This window comes from Rhodamnia argentea, chromosome 3 (assembly GCF_020921035.1).
Source record: "Rhodamnia argentea isolate NSW1041297 chromosome 3, ASM2092103v1, whole genome shotgun sequence".
NCBI lineage: Eukaryota > Viridiplantae > Streptophyta > Magnoliopsida > Myrtales > Myrtaceae > Rhodamnia > Rhodamnia argentea.
Window position 1 is genome coordinate 7167567 of NC_063152.1, and position 23180 is coordinate 7190746.

The window sequence follows — 23180 nt, forward strand, 5'->3', positions numbered from 1 at the left end:
CCAAAACTCATCCCATGATTCATTCATTTTAGTACTTTTTGTTGACCCGAAAATCCATTGGAACATAAAAAATCCAAAGCTACCTGTCTATTCTAGAGTTAAAAATTACACGGGCTTTCCTTTGTCTTGTTTGTCTTCGGAATTTGCGGAAGCGGACAATCTCTTGAGACAAACGAGGCACTTCTTTAACTCTCAGTAGCCTTATCATGCCATGTGAGTTCAGGGAAACATCATAGCTTATGACCGACACGGCTTATGTACAATATGCATTTCTTCATCAATGTCAAATAAGTTTGAAAAGAAACCAGCCGTAAGCTTACAAAATCCCCGGTTTACTTGAGATGTTATATTTATATGGTGTGATCATATTGTAATTTGTAAAACCATGGAAACAAAATTCATGTATGATTTGTTATTGGAGAACTTACTGAACTAAATATAAGCAGGTCATGATAGTTCAGGTTTTCAATCAAGTTGGCACTATTGTATAGTTAGATAGACTACATGCATGATTTTGTGTTTTGCGGTTTGAACTTTGAACCCAGAGCAATATTTGTCTATCAATTGTGGCAACTGTTAAGTCGGTAGCCAAAATTTTGATATGACATGATTACCACTTAGGGTCGCCCTTAGTTGTCACTTGGAAAATGAGTCATGAATCTAAAAATTAAGTCTGTGGATCGTGGATCGTGATTGTGAATTTCATCCAATGAAATCATACTATGTGATATAATAGATTGGTATTGCATAACAGATGTAAATTAATTGCGCAATATCAAGTGAATCGCTAATAACCTTTTTCATAACTGCATTCCGTTCATTCAATTTCCTTCCCCAGTTATAATGCAATCTAGGGGAAACCATTTCATATTTGTTTCATGGACTTGATTGTGTCTAATAGCATTGATGAAAAATAAAACAGCTTTACTGCAATAGATTTCCCATGTTGTAACAATTTGATGGAGAATTCAGTTTCCCACGAGTTGTTGATTATTGTATAGGATGAAGTTTTGAACTTTCCTCGTACTGAATGTAGTTAACATGAACATAATTGGAAATGTCACATCTTGCATTAGTTACACTGGATGCAATGAGGTGCAACCAATGTGTTTTCATACAGGCAGCAAATTTTGTAATCATTGCATCATCAGCTTCTCTCCATTGAGCATTCTGTATTCTGCCCCTACTATTGCAGCCAGAAAAGTGGCCACTTAAGAGAGGGACTGCAATGGAGCCATTGCCAAACCTGAACAACTCGATGAGGAAAAGGGTGAAGCAGAGAAGCAGCTGTCATTTCTAGCTGATTCATCTTCTTCAGGAAGAATGGCATTTTACTCATTGGATTTCACCACTCTGTTTGCTTTTCTGATGTGCGAAACTATTTAAAATTTTATCTTATTTCTAATTTTATTTGCATATTGTGGTTTAGTCTGCCTTTCAACTTGCCAAAGACTTGATAAGTAGTTTAACCAAAAGTGTGAATGAATTTACTATCTTTCAAACGTGCATGCTTCGTAATCAATAACTAACACTATTAATGGGCAGGAGCATGCTACGGATAATCAGGATAGATCCGACAAATCTAAGTACTTGGGAGGTGTGGGAGAGCATCAGTCGGGGCTTGACATTTTTCTCTTATTGTTTTTAGCTACATATTAACTTGGTTATGCATTCGCTTTCTGATTTTCGTTCTCTCATGAATTATTTGTCTGAAATGAATCTATAGGGCTAGCTTTTCCTTTTGATTACCAGGGTGATTGATATATTTTTACACTAATTTGTGATTAAATATATGTTGGCGTGTGAAAACACGGGGAGGACTAGAATCATTAGCTAGGTGGGCGCAAACAACATGACATATTATCGAGTGTTAAGTGAAATTGAAAAGGATGAGAATTGGACTGTATCATCCAAAGTTGAAGCATCCAGATATTTAACCAAGGAAATTGGCTCAACAATAAAGAAAGTGAACTTTTTTTGAAAAGCAGTCTTTCTTTTTCTTTTTTAATCGAATTCCATAAATTTTGTCTTCAATGGGGGCAAACTTGTCAGTAATTTCTAAATGTATATCCAATCTGCAGAGTCCGGTTTGCTTCTTCAATATGCTCTGAAATAGTCATTACTTTCATGCATCCTTTGCTACTATAACAGTTGGAGTTTGCTAATTGCAGGAACATGACCATTCCAATTAATTTGGAGACTACTTTTTCTCCAATTTTGGGGCCTGGTGAACTACCCAGCATAGAAAGTGTCTCCATTGCTACTGTTTTGACTCTCATCCATTAAAGATGTTCCTCCAGCTAGATAGTCCCTTTTGCACTCTTTCGTCTTGTCATCGTTTTACATCCTTTTGTTACTTTGCTGCAACTACAATAAGGAAGGGAACGAGTTCTTGTTGGAGAGATCATATAACTGTTGTTTATCTAAATTGATGCGACTAATATCCTGTTTTTCCCCTACCTTTCTCTTAAGCACCAATTTTTCTTGTTGGATACCGCACTGGGGTAAGCATCCTTTGCTGCCAAGGATGCCATAATTTTCATGGTAGTGTATTTGATCCCCCACAGGGTGTTTCTTTTCATTAATGCATCTGTACACCACGAATCTTACCCCATGTCTCAATCCTTAGAATTTTTACTTAAATGGAAGCAGGTTTTGTTATCCTTTACTTGTCGGATCATGCGGTCAATTCAATACTTTTCGTGTACGAACATTACTTGTTTAACGAGGAACTACTTATTCCGCTTGTTGAGTTGAGGCTATTTTATTTTCCTGGTGCGCATGCCTTCATGGAGTTATTAGTTTGTTTTTGAGGAGTTTAATTCTAATGCCTTGGTAGATTTGGTAGGGAGCACTTGTGATTTTGTTGAAGCATTGTCGTAGGCAGATGAAAGCTTTGAAAACAAGGGGTCATGTGACTACCAAAGTTGCAGTATATCAGATTTCTATTTCTCTGACATGTTTATAGCATGTTGACGTCGTGATGATGTTACAATGGACGATGAGGATGCCACCGATTTAACGCTTGGGTACTAGGGTGATGAGTCAAGTACGTTGTTTGATGTTTCCGACAAATACATGATGGTACAACTTTTAGGGAGTACACTTATTACTAGTGCAATGGAAGATACCAAGTGACATGAAGAAGGAACAGTTGATCTAGATGGATCCAGCTTGTCACGCCCCGATCCTCGAGCACGCGGCATCCCTGTCATCTCGTCCCTCGGGTTAAAAGGATAGCGTCTCGTGCACGCTATCAACCCATAAGATTAACTACGCATGCGGAAACGTATAATATTCCCGGACAAAAATATAAAATAAGGATAGGCAAGTAGGAAAAACATATTAATTCAAAAACATCATTTAATTTACAATCACATCGTGAGTCAACCGAAATGACACGCTAATTGGTCCCATACTTCGGGACGGGGAAGGATCAACTTAGTACCTACTTCAATAGGGCTACGTCACTCTCGTCCTTAATAGCTTTTCAAGCACTACTAGCTCCATCACTTAGAACCCGAAAATAGTTTAACAACAATAGGGTGAGATATAAATCTCGGTGAGTCAACGCCTAAGCCTGGCTAAGGCGTTGATTCGTTCAGAGGGTCCTATGAGTCAATTACATATTGATATATAAATATCTCAATCGCATGCAGCTCACCTGCTGAAAATCACACGGTATGCAATACCCAACATAATATGCCACACATAACAACCCATAGACATCATGTCAATCGCATACGTAGACACCACACGTAGTCCGATTATTAACGGCTATCTGACCCAATTGCACACGACGGGTGTGACTTTACACTACGATCGGCAGTGTCTACTGGCGGGACCAGGCTTCGTCCCTTACTTCCGGCGACGGCATCCGATAACCCGTGTGACTCGTACGACCGGCACGACACGGCACTATCGGGAATCCCCGTAGGGGCTTCGGTCCGTCACAAGCTGCGACCGGCATCTGACAATCCATGTGATCCGTACGACTAGCACGGCACGGACTGACAGGCATCCGACAAGTCGTATGATTCCGTACGACCGGCACGGTATGAACTTGTCAAGAATAATCCATTGTGTGACCATTCAAGCATACTCAAGACATAACCAGTTTATAATCCGCATTTAGTCAAATGCTCACGCGATATGCTCACACAGCGAAACTCTTGAGTAATCACACAAATGCACATGTTATCCATGCGACCTCGCATCCATAAACCGAGTGATCAAACTCCAACCAATCAATCAATTTGACTAGCCATCCACCAAGGCATTTCATCAATTAATCTATATAAATTATAATCGAGCGTAGAAAAGTAATTCAATGACAAACAATCAATCCAATCGTACGTAATTAAATTCGGATCATCAATCAATCATACGCTCATCCTTGACCTATTGTTCGCTCGCGATCAAGCAATGTCAATCAATTAATCAATTATTCCGACCAAACTAGCCACAATCAAATTAATCCAATTAATTAGGGCCATTTAACCTAAACCGAGTCTCTAGCCTAAACCGGCCCTAATTAATCTATCAAAACACCCCAATAATCTAATTAAATTAATCCAAACGTAATTAACGACTTAGCCAAGGATTAGAGGTCGACTCACCGTTAATTGCACGAGGTTGGGTCAATGACGGTCCTCGGAAAAATCCTTGACACGAACTTTGGGCTCGAATGGGTCGCGAACCAAAAACCTCGAACTACGGACCCAACTCCTGATTTAATGCGTCCATGGGCCTAATATAAGGCCCAACTTTGTGCCCAAATTAATTGGGCCTCAGCCCAGCTCGCGGGCCCACAGATTTGGGCTCAACAGACCCGGCCCAGCCCAAAAACAGGGCAACCAATTGCAGAAACAGTGCAGGGAACGGCTTGGGGGCTGTTCTGGGGAGTCTAGGGGCTGTGGGTGACTTCGGGATTGGTGGTGGAGGTGCAAGGTGGTCGGAGGGAGATGTTGGTGGCTGGTGGTGGCTCACGGTGGCCGGAGGTGGCGTCGGCGACCAGCAAACAGCAGCTGCAGCAACAAAACAGAGCAGGAAAGCTGAAACAGGGGAGGAGGTCGGGGATGTTCCAGGGGCTCTAGCGGCGGCGGGAGGTCGTGGGGATGGTTCGAGGGGGTGTCGGGAAGTTTATGGTGGCCGGAGGTGGGCGGAATAGGGCGGTGTGGCGGCGGATGAGGGCTGAGCACAGAACCGGTGCTCTAGGGGCCCAAAACAGAGCATGTTCGGTTTTGGGCTGTTCCAGCTCCTCCGGCGGCTACCGGCGGTCGGAAGTGGTGGCTGGAGGTCAAAGAGAGGTTGAGGTGGTCGGAGGACTTGATGGTGGTGGCTACACACGGCGGAATGGGGGCGAAAAGCGGCTGCAGCACAAATCTGGTGAGAAACAGGGCAGTCCGCGAAGCCCTTTTGCAGCGGGCTTTCTGGCGTCTCCGGCGGTGCGGCGGCGGTCCGGTCACTTCGAGGAGGTTCTGTGGGTGTTGTAGTTGGTCGTGGTGGCTTAGGATGGTGGAAGTTGTTGCCAGAAAATGAAGAAATAAGGGAAGAAAGAAGGGCAGCAGCAAGTCGGTTAACATTGGGGAGGGGGTGCACGTGTGAGAAGGAGAGAGAGAGAGAGAGAGAGAGAGAGAGAGTGTTCTGGAAATTTTGACTAAGGCTGAGCTGATAAGGTGGGGTCCACTGAGTTAATAGCCTTGTCTCTTAGCTCATAAAACCCTAGGGGCATTTTCGTAATTTCGCATTTTGACCGGGGGTATTTTGGTAATTTCACACCCTAGGTAATTCAGGCGTCCGGAAACCCGACAGAGGGTTATTTAATCCGAACTCGAGTCAAATAGCCCGAACGAGGATTAATATGAAATTTTCTAATTCTAAGACGCAATTACTCATTTAATCGGAATTTATTCCAATTCGAGTAACGGTCCTGGAATCCGATTTCTAATTTCTTAACATCCAACCTTGGGCATCAAATTAAAATTTTTTAGTCGTTCCATAGACTAGATTTCACTACTTTCATCGCCCAAAATTTAGGGTGTTACATGCCTTCTATATGTCAATTGGTCGGATGAGATGCTAAAACTCTAAATCAAGTATGCCATTCGATTTGGATGAAGCAGAGTGCTTCAATCCGCAATTGTTCATCAGAACATTACCCGACTTTTCCGATGAAATGTCGAGTTTTCAACCCACAGCATCGAACAAGGAAATTCGTAAAAGGAGGTCTGTGGCATTGGTGCTTGATCTTGATGGTAAGAAGCTTATTTTGTGGTTTGGGTTTGGACTCTCTCTCTCTCTCTCTCTCTCTCTCTCTCTCTCTCTCTCTCTCTCTCTTCTCTCTCTCTCTCTCTCTCTCTGGTTGCAGTAAATAACGATTATAATTATCTGTGCGTATGATAGGTAGACCGACGGAAAGATCGGTGACGTAAAGATCGGTCGAGTACAATTTCATAGCCTAGGGAGAAACTTTTGATCCCGCATGCTCTCCTCTCCTCTCCTCTCCTTTTTATTTCTTATCCCTTAAAAGGTAAAGTTTGTTGTTCCAATTTCTCCTTTGTAAAGAAAAGCGTCAGATTCCAAAGTCGGTGTCTTGTGGAGGTACTAGGACACCTGCTAAGGTTCTGACACTTTTAATGTCAATTTCTGAACCGAATAGCTAGTTAAATGCTACTTCTAAAAGAATGCAGTATTTATCGGGGACTGCCTTGCCTCTACTAATTATCACCTTTCCTAGTCATGTATCAATACTTCTTTTTAGTTTCATCGTCTTATGAAAGCCCTTGATAGAGTCTTATATATGATTTTTCCTATCGGGAGAAATGCTTATTGTAAATATGCTTATGTTAGCTATCTATTCTAGAAGAAGAGAGCCGGACATGTTATACGATTTTGAGTGATAAGCACAATTTTGCTTGAAACTTGGGCATTCTTGCAAGTTGAGCACAATTTTTAGGTGTAATAAAAGGATCATAGAAGTTTAATAGGCAAACATGAGCTTATAGCTGTCTTGTTATTTATTGTTGCCAATGTAACTATTTTATGTGTGGTAAGGGAAGTTTCGTAACTCTAACGACCGGCACTTGTGAATGTGAATAATGCCTGTTCTTTAGTGAAAGATTTTGGACTTTTCCCCTCAAACATAAACAGATAAACCTTCTTTTTTCAGACACTTAAGGATGCTTGCCACTACTTCACTTTCGGTTTCCATTGTACTCTGGGAAAGAAATTCAAGAATACAAAGTGTTGTCCTATATGCTCTTTATATTCATATGGTTTCCCTTCACCTATCAGCTTAAGCTTTTGGATTGGACTTTTTCACACAAAGTATAAGTTATCCTCTAAATTATTCACATTCAGACGAGCACTAAAGATCCCATTCAGATAAGGTGTTATGTCGCCTAATGTATAGGAGTTCCACGATTTTATCCTGTCTTTTTTGAGCAGTCACGTCTATTGCCACTAATGATTACCGACATCAATATCTGATTACAAAGGAGGTACGAGCGTTGCCATATCCTCTGAGAGAGAGAGAGAGAGAGAGAGAGAGAGTAGTCACTAGCGAGTGTCCGGCAGCTCACAGTGCTTGCGAGGGAACATTACTGTCGCATGCCACAATGTGTGTGTGGCAGGACCCCGATAAATGTCTGGCCAAGGTTGGCGATGATTGTCAAGGTTGCACACCGTCACCTACCCTTACCCATGTGAACATGGGCACCTACAACCCTCCTCTCCACGTGGCAACTACAATCCTCGTCTCCACATCTCCCTCTGTATGTGTCTCGTGTGCGTGTGCGTGTGCGTGTGGAAGTGCATTCACATAAATGACAATTTTCTAAAAAGTCAGCCATTTGACAGTGTTCAGTGTGAGTAACAGCGAGCGACAAAAGGACTTATGTCAAGTGAGGTAGATGACCTGATTGCACCCAAAAAAGAAAAGGACAGCTAGAAGATGAAAGCGCACCAAGTAGACAAGTTTGCTGACTGGGTCTCAACCCTTTTTTAGCAAATTTTGGGTCTGTTCGATAGAATTAACCAAAAAAACAAGAAGCTCTGTAGAATTGACAGAAATATTCGTGGTTGGGTTCTTGCATGTAATTTACATGCATAAAAGCTGGTGTTTTCCAATAATTCTATGTCCTTCATACTTGGCCATGGATATTATCTCCGTCTCTGTCTGTTCCATGTTTAATATATCGAGAAGATGCTTTGAAGTGCATCTGCCGGTGAAATTGATTGCCTTAATTAGATTCTTTTATTTACTTCGCCCATGAGACAGATACATGAAGAATATCTGATTATGAAGTGCCATTGCACTCGGTTGCAGTTGTTGCAGAGACACTCGTCCATTCGACATGGGAGTACTGTGATGATGCGGATTTTACCTTCACTGTCTTTTTCAATATGAAAGAGAGCACTGTGCATGTCAAAAAAGGAGGCCTTATCTGCAAACCTTCTTGGAGAGAGAATTGTGGACATGTTCAATGTCATAATCTTTGCAGCCAGCCCAAGCATCTATGCAGAGCAACTGCTTGACATACTGGATCCATACCAGAAGTTAATATCACGTTGAGTTTATCGTGAATCATGCACTTTTTGTGATGGGACTTACACGAAAGATTTGACCATCTTAGGTTTGACTTGGCTAAAGGTGCTATTATTGATTATTTTCCACAGGTACTCTCCTGTCCACTTCCTATTCAGTTACTTGTTTGCCTCTTGCTGACTTCCACTTTCATTTTCCTTGTCGTGCTTACCTTGAGTGCTCATCTTTTTTGTGGTGTGAGTTGTGCTTTACCATGTACTTTCAATTGGATTGCCTTCTGCACTCTCTAGTTTAAAAGCTTCTGGTTTTCACCCTGAAAATTGAAGTTCGACCGCAATACAAATAAAGTGGTTCTATGGGTCATATCTGTCTGAATATTTGAACTATAAGAAGTTAAGAAACTCGGTTATGATTTGTCGTCCAGATCAATTGAAAAGGTGTCGATTCAGGAATCCAATTTGTTATTTGCTGAGGGTGCACACAAGTGGTTTAAATCTAGAGAAGAGGGTGGAAAGTGTAAATTCAGATTGTTTTGTGCAAGTGCTTGCAAATGATACATACTATATTTGCAAGGAAGTGTTGAGAAGAATCATTGAATATGTTTTTCCTTACAAAGAATTCTTACTTTTGGGGGTTGCTCCACTTTGATTATTTCAGGTATTCCGGTTGCAAGTGAATAATGGAATTCCTATTAGGAGTTGGTTTGATGATCCATCAGATTGTGCATTAGTATCACTCCTTCCCTTTTAGAGACTGGTTGGGGCTGATGATGTACGTCCCATAATTGCTAGAAGATTCGGTAACAAGGAATAAGAACCCTCGTCATCTACATTTTTTAAATAGCAGTCCCGTTTCCTATTGTTTGCCCTCTTACTGTTGTTTTCTTTTATTTGGTGTTTAGATAATTGTTATATGTCAAAGCATAGATTGTCGTATTCCTGAGTCTCCTTCAATTGCTTCTAAGTTTTTCCATATTTTCTTACCTATTGACAGTTCCACGGAGTGTATTGGCTAATTTTGTAAATGGATGGTTCCAGAAAGAGCTTAGGGATTTCTGCTGTGGTTTAAAAATGAGCTATAGCATTCTTCATAGGGGTGTGTAAGCAAACCTCATATTATCGATTTCAGCATTTCTTTTTCTGGCTTCGTATGTCTGGCTAGGAAGCTAATTTTTCTTGATCTCTTGAGACCTTTTTTCCCTGCATAAAGGAATTGAAATTATCCCTGATAAATTCTTCCTGTTTGTAGTACCCTTTTTTAACCTCTTCAGTAATTGGTATAACAGTCTGATTGACAGAAACATTGGCTCAAGATAGTATTTGGGGGATTAAGCAGAAAAGAATATATATATATATATATATATATATATATATATATATATATATTCCCATGAGCATAAATAACTAAGAAACTAGATCACAGAACTTCTTCACTAAAACTGGATTTAGATGCATAAATGTGTTAACTGCTAACATATTACCTCGACAATATCGTTATTGGTTATGGGGATCTAAACTTAGTTTACGCTAGTTTATAGCTCGATAAAATATTGTTTTGTAATTTGCGACAGTTAGGAGATATTGGACATGCACTAAAAGTGAGATCTTGCTACTTGTAGCAGACTTTATTTCATCGAAATGGTGCTGTCTAGCCTTCTCGAAAGAGGATATGAAGTTCTTTTTGTAATGATCCAAATATGGGAACAAAATGTAAGTGCAGGAACTTAATAGAAATTTAGTTACGAGTAGTTATGGAAATACCGGACCTTGTCATGATGGATAAAGAGAGTGTTCATGAGCTGTAACATTCTTCATTTAATATGAAAATAAAGTAGTGAATTTTCGGAATTTTTTGTTCTTAGATCTGATCTTCTGTCACACTATGACCTGCATATATCTCTCTCATTCTACGTGGTTGAAGAATTTGAAGACTCGATTTATCTGGTTGAAAACACATTCCTGTGTATTCATTTGGCGCAATTCTTAGTGTACTTTTAAAGGGCATCTATTTATAACTTTGTGGAGAAATTGATTTCGCTTGTTTCCTCACTTTCTTTGGTAATGTGACTAGCACCGCATCTGGTTCTGTTTTCTTTTGGAGCGGCAAGAACGGTCATCATATATGCCAGAGTTATAAATTTGTAGAAAGGTGATGTAGTTACAGCTCCATATTGACTGAGACAGGTGCTACAATGAGTTGCAACTGGCCCTAGACATGGTTGTTTCTTTGATCGATATCCGCTAAAGCAGGTAAAAGGTGCAACCTTGATGATGTTAACTTAAAAGTAACTCCATGTGAGAATAACCATTCATCAGAATATTTGCTTAGGTGAATAATGTAATGTCATATGAAACAAAAAATGATGAAGAAAGTGTAATTTAGGAATGACAGATCGCTCTTGGGATTCAATTAAGGATGACTTCTGTTAGGATTTGGTATTGTGTCTCTTCTCAGGTTCCATTTGTGTGTTCTTGATCTTATTTAGTTGAATGGGGTCAGCTGAGGTAAAGTTCTTTTTTTTTGCTTCTCAGAATTATCATTTGCTAGCTACATAAATCCACCCGCTTGCTTTCTTCATTGTACTTCTTATTGCTCTTAAGCATTTGTAACTTTTTCAGGCATCCTCTACCTTTAACCTTTCATTGGAGCAATTATAGAACACGTGCAAATAATCCTCCATGTTCATCGTGCTTTCCTTGTCTTATTACGCTGGCATATTTGATGATAATTATAACCTTTGTTTCACGCTCGGTCTTAGGGGAAGAGAAGTGGCTGTCTAAAAGTAATAATTATAGATCTTTTGGCTGTGCAGAAAGATGTTTCTGTCCACTGACCTTTTGGCTAGCTCTCCCCTGTCTTGATTGAGGAATAGGGTATCAATATTCTTTGAGCATCAAACTTCGGGGGTTCATTTTCTACCAAAATGGCTTGATGCCAATGTAGATTGCTTAAAGTATAAGGCTATGCTCTTACAAAGTTATAATTTTCAGCATTATTTTTCCTTTCTTGAAGAGAGTTTAAAACCATGGACGGGACCAGGATCACAAGATAGAAGCTTAATTTGGCTTGACGTACTCGAGTTGAATATTTGGGGTATAAGAGGGACTTTATTGGTGAGCATTAGGAGTTGGGAAGATGCATCTAAGATTAAGAATTTAGCAATGGGCATCGAATTGTTAGGAATTGTTTGAATTGGAGCACTTTTCGTCGTCTTGGGTGTGAAAAATTCCCGTAAGAAGTTGCTGATCAAAATTGAGATTGTGTCAATGATGGTATCAACAGCCAACTACGCTACAATGGAGACGTGTTAAATCAGATGGCATGAACGGTTTACCGATTCTGCCATTGGCCTGGCATATTCTTAATAATCATAGTATTAATTTCTTTTTCCTCCAGATGTTTGTATGCCTCACTTGCAGGTCCTCAGGAATCAAGAATAGAGTTGCTGTGCTGTAGTGTATGCTGAGTTGCTTCTTTGACTGAATCTATGTGTCCGAGTGTCGAACTCCTGATTGTAACATTCCCGGAAGTTTGAGAAGCTATCAACTGTTGTACCCTTCTTGTACTTGGAGTTAAATTGTGTAATTGCGACATAATCCTGTATTTGCTAATGTTTGCTAGTCATGCAACGCTAATTTGCTAATTGTGATTTAGTATTGTCCTTCTATGCACTTGTGTTCCTTGTTCTGCTAGTATTTGACAGTTCGCCTCCATGTATGTTCACTCTCTCCTAACCCTAGTTTTATGAAACAAGATTCAGTCTTCTAGCTACAATCATCAGAAGATTTTGTACGGGAGCTGCGAACTTTCTATAATTTAAACTTTAGGAAACGCGGGTCAAGCTTTTACTATCCTCACTTTTTATTAGCAATGTGTATTTTACGTGTGAATTATGTAAACCATTTAAAAACATTCCTTCAATGGTCTTATCAGACTCTCCTCATTCGTGAAAAAACTCTCCACGGAAGCAAATTGAGGGTTGTGATGCATCATTGGCTGTCATTCAATTTATCCGGTACTTTTTTTACGTACTCGAAGGATGCCCTCCTTCACCTGGAAATTATGTTATCCCTGGTTGAGAAAGCGAAACACGATACTTCACGCCCTTTATTTGAGTAGCTTTTTCATACTCAAATTCCCCGACGCGGAAGCTTATACTTGCTTTGAGGTGGTCAAACGAGCGCCTCGATTTCATTGGAAAGGAGTTCCTCATAACATTTTTCACTCGGCCTGTTTCGTGGAACGGTTGGAGATGTTCACACAAGAGAACATAAGAAGCATAAGTGAAATTCTTATTCCTCCTTAATTAAAGAACCTATCCACTCAAGGATAGCACAGAGCAATAAGATGATATCATCAGGAACCTACACCATGTGATTGATCATCTTGTCGACTCTTTTATCCGCTGAAGGGGTCCCCACTTTTTCCCTGGAGTGGAGGAGGTGAAAACAGAAGCCAACATAAGAAAGTACGAGACTAAATAAAGAATATTCTGTTAGATCATCTCGAAACATGTTTACAACTAACATGTTGTCAATAGCACTAAATTCAGAACCATGCAAAATCAATATAGACGGGTAACATTTGAAGAACCGGATTGAATGAATTAGGATAGCATATTTTCTATTGAATTAGGAAATGAATTGAAATGTAAAGATATTCTAAAATCTTCCGGCAACAGCGTAGGTACAGCTCAAGTCATGATCGAAACTTTCTTTGGATGATGCGCTTGGGTTATTTACTTATGTTTTCCCTTGTATCTGCCACATGAACCCGGTTGCGGGACAGCAAGGTGCCTATCTAGCTGATTGTTTTAACCCGATGGAGGAGTGTGAGGAAAATCCAGAAGGTCCTCCTTTCCTGTTCGGAGGAGGGGGCTGCCATTGGTTACATCCTTTTAGGTATATGAAAATTTGCTAAATCGTCCATCCGTGAAGTCTAAGAAAGCCGCTCCTCATTTGTCCTCCTCATGAAGAATTATTGAGATCAATTTGGATACTCTGAATACAAATGTAGGAATTAAGCTTATTTTGATTACATTATCACAGCAAAAGCGGTGCGTACCTGTGTGTTTATGATCTTTCTCCGAGACTATTCACTAAAGCTCATTACATTTTGGATTTCACCATTCCGTCTGTGTTTCTTATAAGCAAAACTATTAGAAATTTTGTCTTATTTCTAATTTTAGTACCATACTGTGGTTGAGTCAGCCTTTCAATTTGCCAAAGACTTCATAAGTAGTTATGCCAAAAGTGTGAATGACCTTACTATCCCTCAAACCTTCATGCTTTGTCGTCAGTATCTAACACTCTTAAATGGGCGGGAGGATGCTACGGATAATCGGGATAGATCCGACAAATCTAAGTACTTGGGAGGTGTGGGAGAGCATCGGTCAGGATTTGACATTTTTCTCTTATTGTTTTTAGCTACATATTGACTTGGTTATGCATTCATTTTCTGATTTTCGTTCTCTCATGAATTATTTGTCCGAAATGAATCTATAGGGCTAGCTTTTCCTTTTGGTTACCTGGGTGATGGATCTATTTTATACTCATTTGTGATTAAATATGTGTTGATGTGTGAGAACACGGGGAGGACTAGAATCGGTAGTTAGGTGGGCACAAACAACATGACATATTATCGAGTGTTAAGTGAAATTGAAAAGGATGAGAATTGGACCGTATCATCAAAAGTTGAAGCATCCAGATATTTAACCAAGGAAATTGGCTTAGCAATAAAGAAAGTTAACTTTTTTAAAAGCGAGTCTTTCTTTTTCTTTTTTAATCGAATTCCATAAAATTTGTCTTCGGTGGGGGCAAACTTGTCAGTAATTTCTAAATGTATATCCAATCTGCAGAGTCCGGTTTGCTTCTTCAATATGCTCTGAAATAGTCATTACTTTCATGCATCCTTTGCTACCGTAACAGTTGGAGTTTGCTAATTGCGGGAACATGACCATTCCGATTAATTTGGAGACTATTTTTTCTCCAATTTTGGGGCACGGTGAACTGCCCAGCATAGAAAGTGTCTCATTGCTACTGTTTTGACTCTCATCCATTAAAGATGTTCCTGCAGCTAGATAGTCCCTTTTGCGCTCTCTCGTCTTGTCATCGTTTTACATCCTTTTGTTACTTTGCTGCAACTACAATAAGGGAGGGACCGAGTTCTTGTTGGAGAGATCATATAACCGTTGTTTATCTAAATTGATGCGACTAATATCCTGTTTTTCCCCTACCTTTCTCTTAAGCACCAATTTTTCTTGTTGGATACGGCATTGGGGTAAGCATCCTTTGCTGCCAAGGATGCCATAATTTTCCTGGTAGTGTATTTGATCCCCCATGGGGTGTTTCTTTTCATTAATGCATCCGTACTCTACGAATTTTACCCCATGCCTCAATCCTTAGAATTTTTACTTATTAAATGGAAGCAGGCTTTGTTATCCTTTGCTTGTCGGATCATCCGGCCAATTCAATACTTTTCTTGTATGAACATTACTTGTTAACGAGGAACTACTTATTCCACTTGTTGAGTTGAGGCTATTTTATTTTCCTAGTGCGCATGCCATCATAGAGTTATTAGTTTGTTTTTGAGGAGTTTAATTCTAATGCCTTGGTAGATTTGGTAGGGAGCACTAGATTTTGTTGAGGCATTGTCGGAGGCGGATGAAATCTTTGAAACAAGGGGTCATGTGACTACCAAAGTTGCAATATATCAGATTTCTATGTCTCTGACATGTTTGTAGCGTGTTGACGTCCCGATGATGTTACAATGGATGATGAGGCTGCCACCGATTAAACGCCCGGGTACAAGGGTGATGAGTCAAGTACGTTGTTTGATGTTTCTGACAAATACATGATGGTACAACTTCTAGGGAGTGCACTTATTACTAGTGCAATTGAAGATACCAAGTCACATGAAGAAGGAACAGTTGATCTAGATGGATCCAACTTTTATATGTCAATTGATCGGATGAGATGCTACAACTCCGAATCAGTATGCCATTCTGATGTGGGCGAAGCAGAGTGCTTCGATCCACATTTGTTCATCAGAACATTACATTGACTTTTTCGATGAAGTGTTAAGTTTTCAACTCACAGCATCGCACAAGGAAATTCAGAAAAAGGAAGTCTATGACATTGGTGCTTGATCTTGATGGTAAGAAGCTTAGTTTATAGTTTACTCTCTCTCTCTCTCTCTCTCTCTCTCTCTCTCTCTCTCTCTGGTTGAAGTAAACAAACGATTGTAATTATCTGTGCGTATGATAGGTAGACCGACATAAAAATCGACCGAATACAATTTCATAGCCTAGGGAGAAACTTTTGATCCTGCATGCTCACCCCTCCTCTTTATTTCTTATCCCTTAAAAGGAAAAGTTTGTTGTTCCAATTTCTCCGTTGTAAACAAAAGCGTCAGAATGCAAAGTCAATGTCTTGTGGAGATACTAGGACACCCGCTGAGGTTCCGGCACTTTTAATGTCAATTTCTGAACCGAATAGCTAGTCAAATGCTACTTCTAAAAGAAAGCAGTATTTATCCGGTGCTGCCTTGCCTCTACTAATCATCTCCTTTCCTAGTCATGTATCAATATTTCTTGTTAGTTTCATCGTCTTATGAAAGCTCTTGACAGAAACTTATCTATGATTTTTCCCATCAGGATGAAATGCATATTGTAAATATGCTTATGTTAGCTGTCTATTCTAGACGAAGAGAGCCGGACATAACATACGATTTTGAGTGATAAGCACAATTTTGCATGAAACTTGGGTATTCTTGCAAGTTGAGCACAATTTTTAAGTATAATAAAAGGATCATATAAGTCTAATAGGCAAACATGAGCTCGGAGCTGTCCTGTTCTTTATTGTAGCCAATGTAATCAATATCTGATTACGAAGGAGGGTATGAGTGTTGCCATATCCTTGGGAGGGAACATTACTGCCGCATGCCACAATCGGAGAGTGAGAGCAGTCATTAGCGAGTGTTTGGCAGCTCACGGTGTTTGGGAGGGAACATTACTGCCGCATGCCACAATCGGAGAGTTTGGCGGGACCCCGGTAAGTGTCCGGCAAGGGTTGCTTGGCATTGCCCGGCGCAAGCGATGCATTGTCAAGGTTGCACACCCTCACCTACCCTTGCCCATTGGAACATGGCCAACTACAACCCTCCTCTCAACGTCTCCCTCTGTGTGTGTGTGGGTGTGGGTGTGGAAGTGCATTCACATAAATGTCGATTTTCTAAAAAGTCAGCCATTTGACAGTCTTCATTGTCAATAACAGCCAGGGACAAAAGGACTTATATCAAGTGAGGTAGATGATCTGATTGCTCCCAAAAAAGAAGAGAGCTAGAAGATGAAAGCGCACCAATTAGACAAGTTTGCTGACTAGGTCTCAATCCTTTTTAAGCAAATTAGTGTCTGTTTGATAGAACTAACCAAAAATCCAATAAGCTCTGTAGAATTGACAGAAATACTCGTGGTTGGCTTCTTGCATGTAATTTACAGGCATAAAAGCTGGTGTTTTCAAATAATTCTGTGTCCTTCATACTTGGCCGTGGATATTATTTCTGTTTTTGTCTGTTCCATGTTTAATCTATCGAGCCATGTTGCATGCAGCAGTTTTCATTTGTGGGTCCTCCGTTCTGAGACAGGAACCGGCCGTTTGTTCCCGTGAAATGAAATGTCGGATGTTCACTTGGATGCAGCTTGGAGTTTTTGCATCTTCCTTGTCATGTCCTGTGAGTGGCATGATCGCTTGAAATTTTATGTCGTGATGCTTGAAAGTGAAGCTGAGAAATGCTAGATTTTCCACAAAAAGACGAAGATGAACCGACAAGGGTGCTGGTGGGGCTTTAGCCCCTGCAGCGTGGCTTGCTGTATTCTCACTTCTCTCACACATAATAGGGCATTGCGAATGCTTTTTTTTTATCTCATCAGCATCACAACCGCCTCAGATGCCAGTTTCATTGCCAATGGTAGGATTTTCTTCTCCCTTTTATTTGATAGTCTTCCATGGTCTATCATTTAATGTTGAGAGTTTCATAGCTTGTTTCTTCTGTTATGATTTGTTCAGTGGCATATGCACAGGCAACCTTAGGTGCACAAGCAATTGCACCAGTAGAAGCCGAGAGCAAAAAGAAGAGGGTGGTGGTACTTGGAACATCTGTTTTAAGGCATATTAAGAATTCCTCCTATGATATCCAGGTCTTATCACCTCGTAATTACTTTGCATTTACCCCTATGTTGCTCGTAGCATTGTTGAACCAGTTCAGAAGGTAATAATACTCTCATGTAATAGGATTACACCACCACAAGGCCCCTTAGATCATGTTCTATTTGCACGTGGACTTCTTATTTGGAATGCTTATTGAGGATTAGACAGGTTCAACGAGAGTGGTCTATGAGATGAGTTACTAGAGAAATATTTATCTGCTATAACCTTAATGAGCCTGGGGGATATATCATAAACATTAAATGATAGACCATGGAACTTAAATGCTAAGGTTGACATGTCACAATTTTTGTCTCCATCGAAAAAGCATTGTTCTAAACGATAGAGTTAACTCTTCTCCAGAGTGTAAACATCCATTTTCCAGGCGGCATTTCACTAATGCGAAAATGCTTTGACGTGTGTCCAAGTTGTCTTGTGACAGTACATAGTGTCTAAAGCCGGTCTGCAGTGCCTTAAATTTCATTATGAAAAGATAAGCACTGCATTTTCTGTCAATTTTGTGTTCAGATTTCAGCACTTGCTATTTAGCATCCGTTTCGGTGTGCTCCGTTAAAATTCAATCAATCTTCGTGCTGAACAATTTGCACTTATCTATTTTGGCTTTCTCGGTCGAATTGCTAAGAGGTTGCTCCAGGAAATTATTGAAAAGGTTATGTCCTAGTATTGTTGCGGGGTCAGAAATTGAAGATTTTATTGGAGTTTAGAAAACCCGAATACGTTCACTCACAAGAGAGGGCCTTCACAAAACATGCTAACAAGCTAACTACTGGTCATGGCATATTTCTCTCTACACTAAGAAATGGAGACCGACTCCATCTAGGGATGGCGTGACGATTTGTTCGGTTGTTTGTTCTCGGGAAGATATCGCGGCTATATTTAGTAAGGTAGTTAAGGACAATTCGAGGACACCGACCGTAAAAGAAGCTCGTGAGGTCATTGCTGACATCCGTGAAAGATACCCTCGGGTGGAGCTGTACCTGAATAATAAGAAATTGGGAGACATTGTTGATCCGTTGAAGGAGAATTTACCACGGATCTTTCCCGGGCGGATTCTCGGATGAAAAATCTTCAGGCAACAGCATAGGTACAGCTCAAGTCATGATCAAAAGCTCTTTTTGGATTATGCGCTTGGATTATTTACTTATGGTTTCCCTTGTATCTGCCACATGAACACGGTTGCAGCACAACGAGGTGCCTATCTGGCTGATTGTTTTAACCTGATGGAGGAGTGTGAGGAAAATCTAAAAGGTCCTCTCCGGTTCGGAGGAGAGGGCTGCCATCGGTTACGTCCGTTTAGGTACGTAAAAATTTCTTGAAGCGTCCATCTTTGAAGTCTAAGAAAGCCGCTCCTCGTGAAGAATTATCGAGATCAATTTGGATACTCTAAATACAAATGTAGGAATTAAGCTTATTCTGATTACATTATCACAGCAAAAACGGTGTGTATCTATCTGTTTATCATCTTTCTCCGAGATTATTCACTAAAGCTCCAACGCACCTGAAAATGTTATTTGCTTATTCATAAATTTCGGACAGAGAGAAAGCCGAGCAACGTCGCAAGCAAAACGCCCTTTCATTTGTCGATAATCCAAAGCACTACCATTAACCTCTTTCCTTAAGAGGTTCATAAATACAGATGAAGTAAGCTCGAAAGTTTAAATTAGGTTACATGTTAAGAAACCTAAAAACCGTCACGGTTCGAATAAGAATAAGCAGTGTAGTGCCCGGGGCAACATGCCTTGCCATGAGATCAACTCAATACCCGGGTTTTCATGTACCTTTTTTAGGACGCCTATTTGAAATGATAATCAAAGACAATTTCAGCATTTTTGGAAGCTCTTTGATAACTGAGCACATTTTGGATCACTTGAAGTTGTTTTTGTCCATCTCGGTGTGGGCGGCAATTTAGCCTTGATAATCAACTTCTCCAAAGACAAGTACATCCCCAAGAAGGAACTTAATTAGGGCGAGCAGATGTTTCGAATCACCAACATAAGCTTCACAGCCGACGATCTCAACTCTTTTGAGATGTTTCACCAAACATTCAAAGTTCCCCTTCCGTGAGCACAAAAAATCTTCTTCGTCGAAGTTGAAACGTTCTTCAGATTCTCCATGAAGCTGAAACTGCACATAAATACCCCATTCAAGAAACAAACTTCACATGAGAAGCTGAACCACAGGAGGGGGGGAAAAACTTCATTGGCTCACTAAAATTTCAAACAAACGATTTCCATTAGTCCTCTGCAGATGCTAGTTAGTCTTACTTTAATTTAAGCTCTCAAACTCGTCTACACATATAAACATGTTCTCTTTCTAGGTGCTCATCGCTAAACTCTTAGTTCAAGATTCGAACGCTACATGGCAGCAAAAGGACCTCCAGTCCAACACTGCAGTTACTTTAAGACATGAACCAAACAGCTTAATGTTGCCCTGCACACAGGCTGCTAGACTCACAGGGTTGGGCAATTTTCAATTGCTGGAACAAATAAGAGTTAGAGATTGATCTTCTTTATGTGCTTCTAAAGTTTTAACTCATTATTTAAACATCAATGCGAAAGAGAAGTCAGCACAAGAAGCGAATCGAAAATACCATAGCAAAGGAACATACCATCGGGAAGCAAGTCAGGTATATGACTAATTTTTCCAGGCACTGTGAACTTCGTAGCATGTATGCTATCCCGGGAAGGTCCCATTGATTAACTGGTGCATGTAGTATCAGATTCTGACATTTTGACAATGGAGACGGCACTCCATCCATCTCCAAGAGGGACAGAACCTAAGGAAATTAAGCAAGCAAAATAGAAAATGTTAATTGACATTTCTTTTTCCCGTTCAACATGAATAAGGAATAACAAAAATTTACAGTCCATCCAGATTTGATATCCTCTGACCCCGTCTCGCAGCTGGGAAAAGACCAATGAGGACACCACGGGTAAAAATGAACAAGGGAATGTATTTAAGAATCGAGACTGTTTACATATGCTTCTCAGGTAAGACTTGTGATCTTTGAAAGATCTGAAAATTCAAGTAGTGGGTCACCCGAGACAGCGAGCCTATTTATCGACTGAAGTTTCCAAGTGAATCATTCTACTGCCATTGTAAAATATTCAGGGGATACCCAAGTAGCATTTATTATGGAATGGCGGCCTAAGGTGACAAGAGAGCACGACCCAGTTCAGTCAACCTAAGATGACTAGGTCCATGACCCTTCGCCATATATCCAGATAATTGTATTTCCTCTATAAACTGGAGGAATGAATTGAAAAAAAGTAACTCTTTCAGATAATCTCTTTGTGCATTTTTCTTGTGAAAGTAAAGAGTTTGACAATGTGGCGTTGAGCAGCATCCAAAACAGTTACCAATACCTAGTGGCTTTCATTGTCCCTAATTGAGTGAGATCCCAGATCCATTTACTTGAAATGTAAACGGAGGGGAAAAAAGCTCCAAGGTTCACCAGTTCGTAACGACAAACTTATGAATCATCCTATCAGCCAATGATTAATTACACATGAGATCACAACGAATCCCCTCGATGAAATCAAGAATGCCGCCAATCACAGGCCCCACTCAACACGAGCTGGTCTTATAAATAGTAAGAAAAATTGAGGCTGTACCTGCAAACACCAACCGCCGGTGGTGATGGTAGGAACTCCGCGCACCTTCTCAAGAAGATGCCTCAACAAGTCGCGGCCCTTGGAATTAGGATCCCGACTTTCAACGGAAAAATCTAAATCGGCTTCCACCAAAGAAGACACGTCGTCAAGTCTGAACCCAGCATGATTCCCTCCTATTACGCGCAAGGAAAGCAAATGCGGGGCGCAAAGTTTCTTCACGTAAGAACCAAAGCCGAGGCTAACGAGCACCAACTTTTTCAAACATAATGAATCAATTATAATGTTGTTCACGCCCTCGCAGCTGGACAACACAAGGGACTCCAAAACAGGACATCCCCTGAAGATTCGCCCGAGGAAATCATCACTCAACTGGGCATCTTCGATCGACAAGACCTTAAGACAAGGCCACCAAATAGTCATATCCAACGAGAAACAGCACTTACCGACGTCCAGGCGCACCAACCGGCTGAAGCAATACAAGAACTCCGGCAGTACATAAAAAAACCGCGACCGTTGAGACAGCCGCAAGCGGAGATCCTCCACAGAGCGCCGCACCGCGAACCGGAGCCATAGGTCGATCCTGGGGTGGTCGGCCTCGTCGTACATGAAGTGGGTGAGGTGGAATTTCTTCACCGTGGGGGAGGAGAACTGACTCAGGACGCTGTCGACAATGGACGGGAAGAACAAGGGACTGTCAGGCGGGGGTTCAAAGTATACATCGTATCCAACGAAGACAAGGTCGGTGGCGGTGGTCCAAGTGGGCCGCCAGCGCTTGGAGAGGACGCAGGTCTTGACGACGTCGTGGATGGGCAGAAAAGAGAAGATGTTGTGGATCATGGCGTCGGGCAAGCCGCTGATAAGGTCCCTACGGCTCAGAGGAGGAGCGGAGCACTCGCGGTGGATGGCGCCGTGCACGGAGGTCTCCGCCATGGAATTGAAATTCTAGGGTTTTTCTGCGGACGTTCTCCCCCGAGCTTCCTTATCCTTTTTCCTGTACACGCTCCTTTCAATTGAACTTCTTTTTTTTTTTTTTTTCCTTTTTTAGTAGACACCAAAATTAAACTTAAAGAAAAAGGAATTAAGTAATTACCCCAACTTACGTGGGGCAGTGGAGGAAGCATGCGCAAGTGATCCGACTTTGGGATCTTTTATTACCAATAGCTGATTATCTTATGGCTCAAACCTTCCATAAATGCTTCGTTTTGCAGTTAATTAGTTATTTTAGTATGATTTTCTTTAAATACTTCTTTTTCAAATTTAGAATCTTATTTCACGATCCAACGACTTTAGCATGGGTTTAAGGAAGATCTTCTAAAAGCGTATATGATGTCGTAAAAGCAAGTGTGAAATAATGTACAACATAAATACAAACTTGAAGCAACAATTACATAACTAAATAGCATGCATATAATGAATCTAAAAAAGTAAAGCCCTCGCATTGCTTTTTACTTACCAAACAAGTGTGTGCCGAACTCGATAAGATGGTGATTTGTGTTATCGGACGTCAACTTTGTCGCGTCAAATTATAGAAATGATCGATAGTTGTTTATGTTGGTAAGTATCGCAACAATTAGAGTGGTAAATATACGCGGTACTCTCCTATTAGAGAGGTTAATATGTATAGGCTGATGTGTTGCATTCATGTGTTGGCGCCTTTTAGGTTAGCTGTATTCTAGGCAAGGTACTTTAGAATTACAAGCTTGAGTTGATTAGCTTTAAATAGAACTGAATTAATGATAAAAGGAAAAAAACAAATTTCATGATTCGTTACAAACTCTTTTTAACGAATGCGGT

General features: G+C 40.6%; 1 protein-coding gene and 1 pseudogene across 1 annotated transcript in view; one reads left to right on the forward strand and one right to left on the reverse strand.

Annotated features, from left to right (window-relative positions):
* Window positions 1-22316, reverse strand: part of LOC125314004 (F-box protein At5g03100-like) — a 37673-nt gene extending 15357 nt beyond the window's left edge. The window contains exons 1-2 of the mRNA XM_048275462.1: window positions 21387-22316; window positions 20393-20548 (exon numbers count right to left, since the gene is read on the reverse strand). Of these exons, the coding sequence (XP_048131419.1) occupies window positions 20393-20548; window positions 21387-22316 (1086 nt within the window). The remainder of the gene's footprint in view (window positions 1-20392; window positions 20549-21386) is intronic.
* Window positions 6179-9502, forward strand: LOC125314270 (annotated as a pseudogene).
* Window positions 22317-23180: the final 864 nt, after the last annotated feature.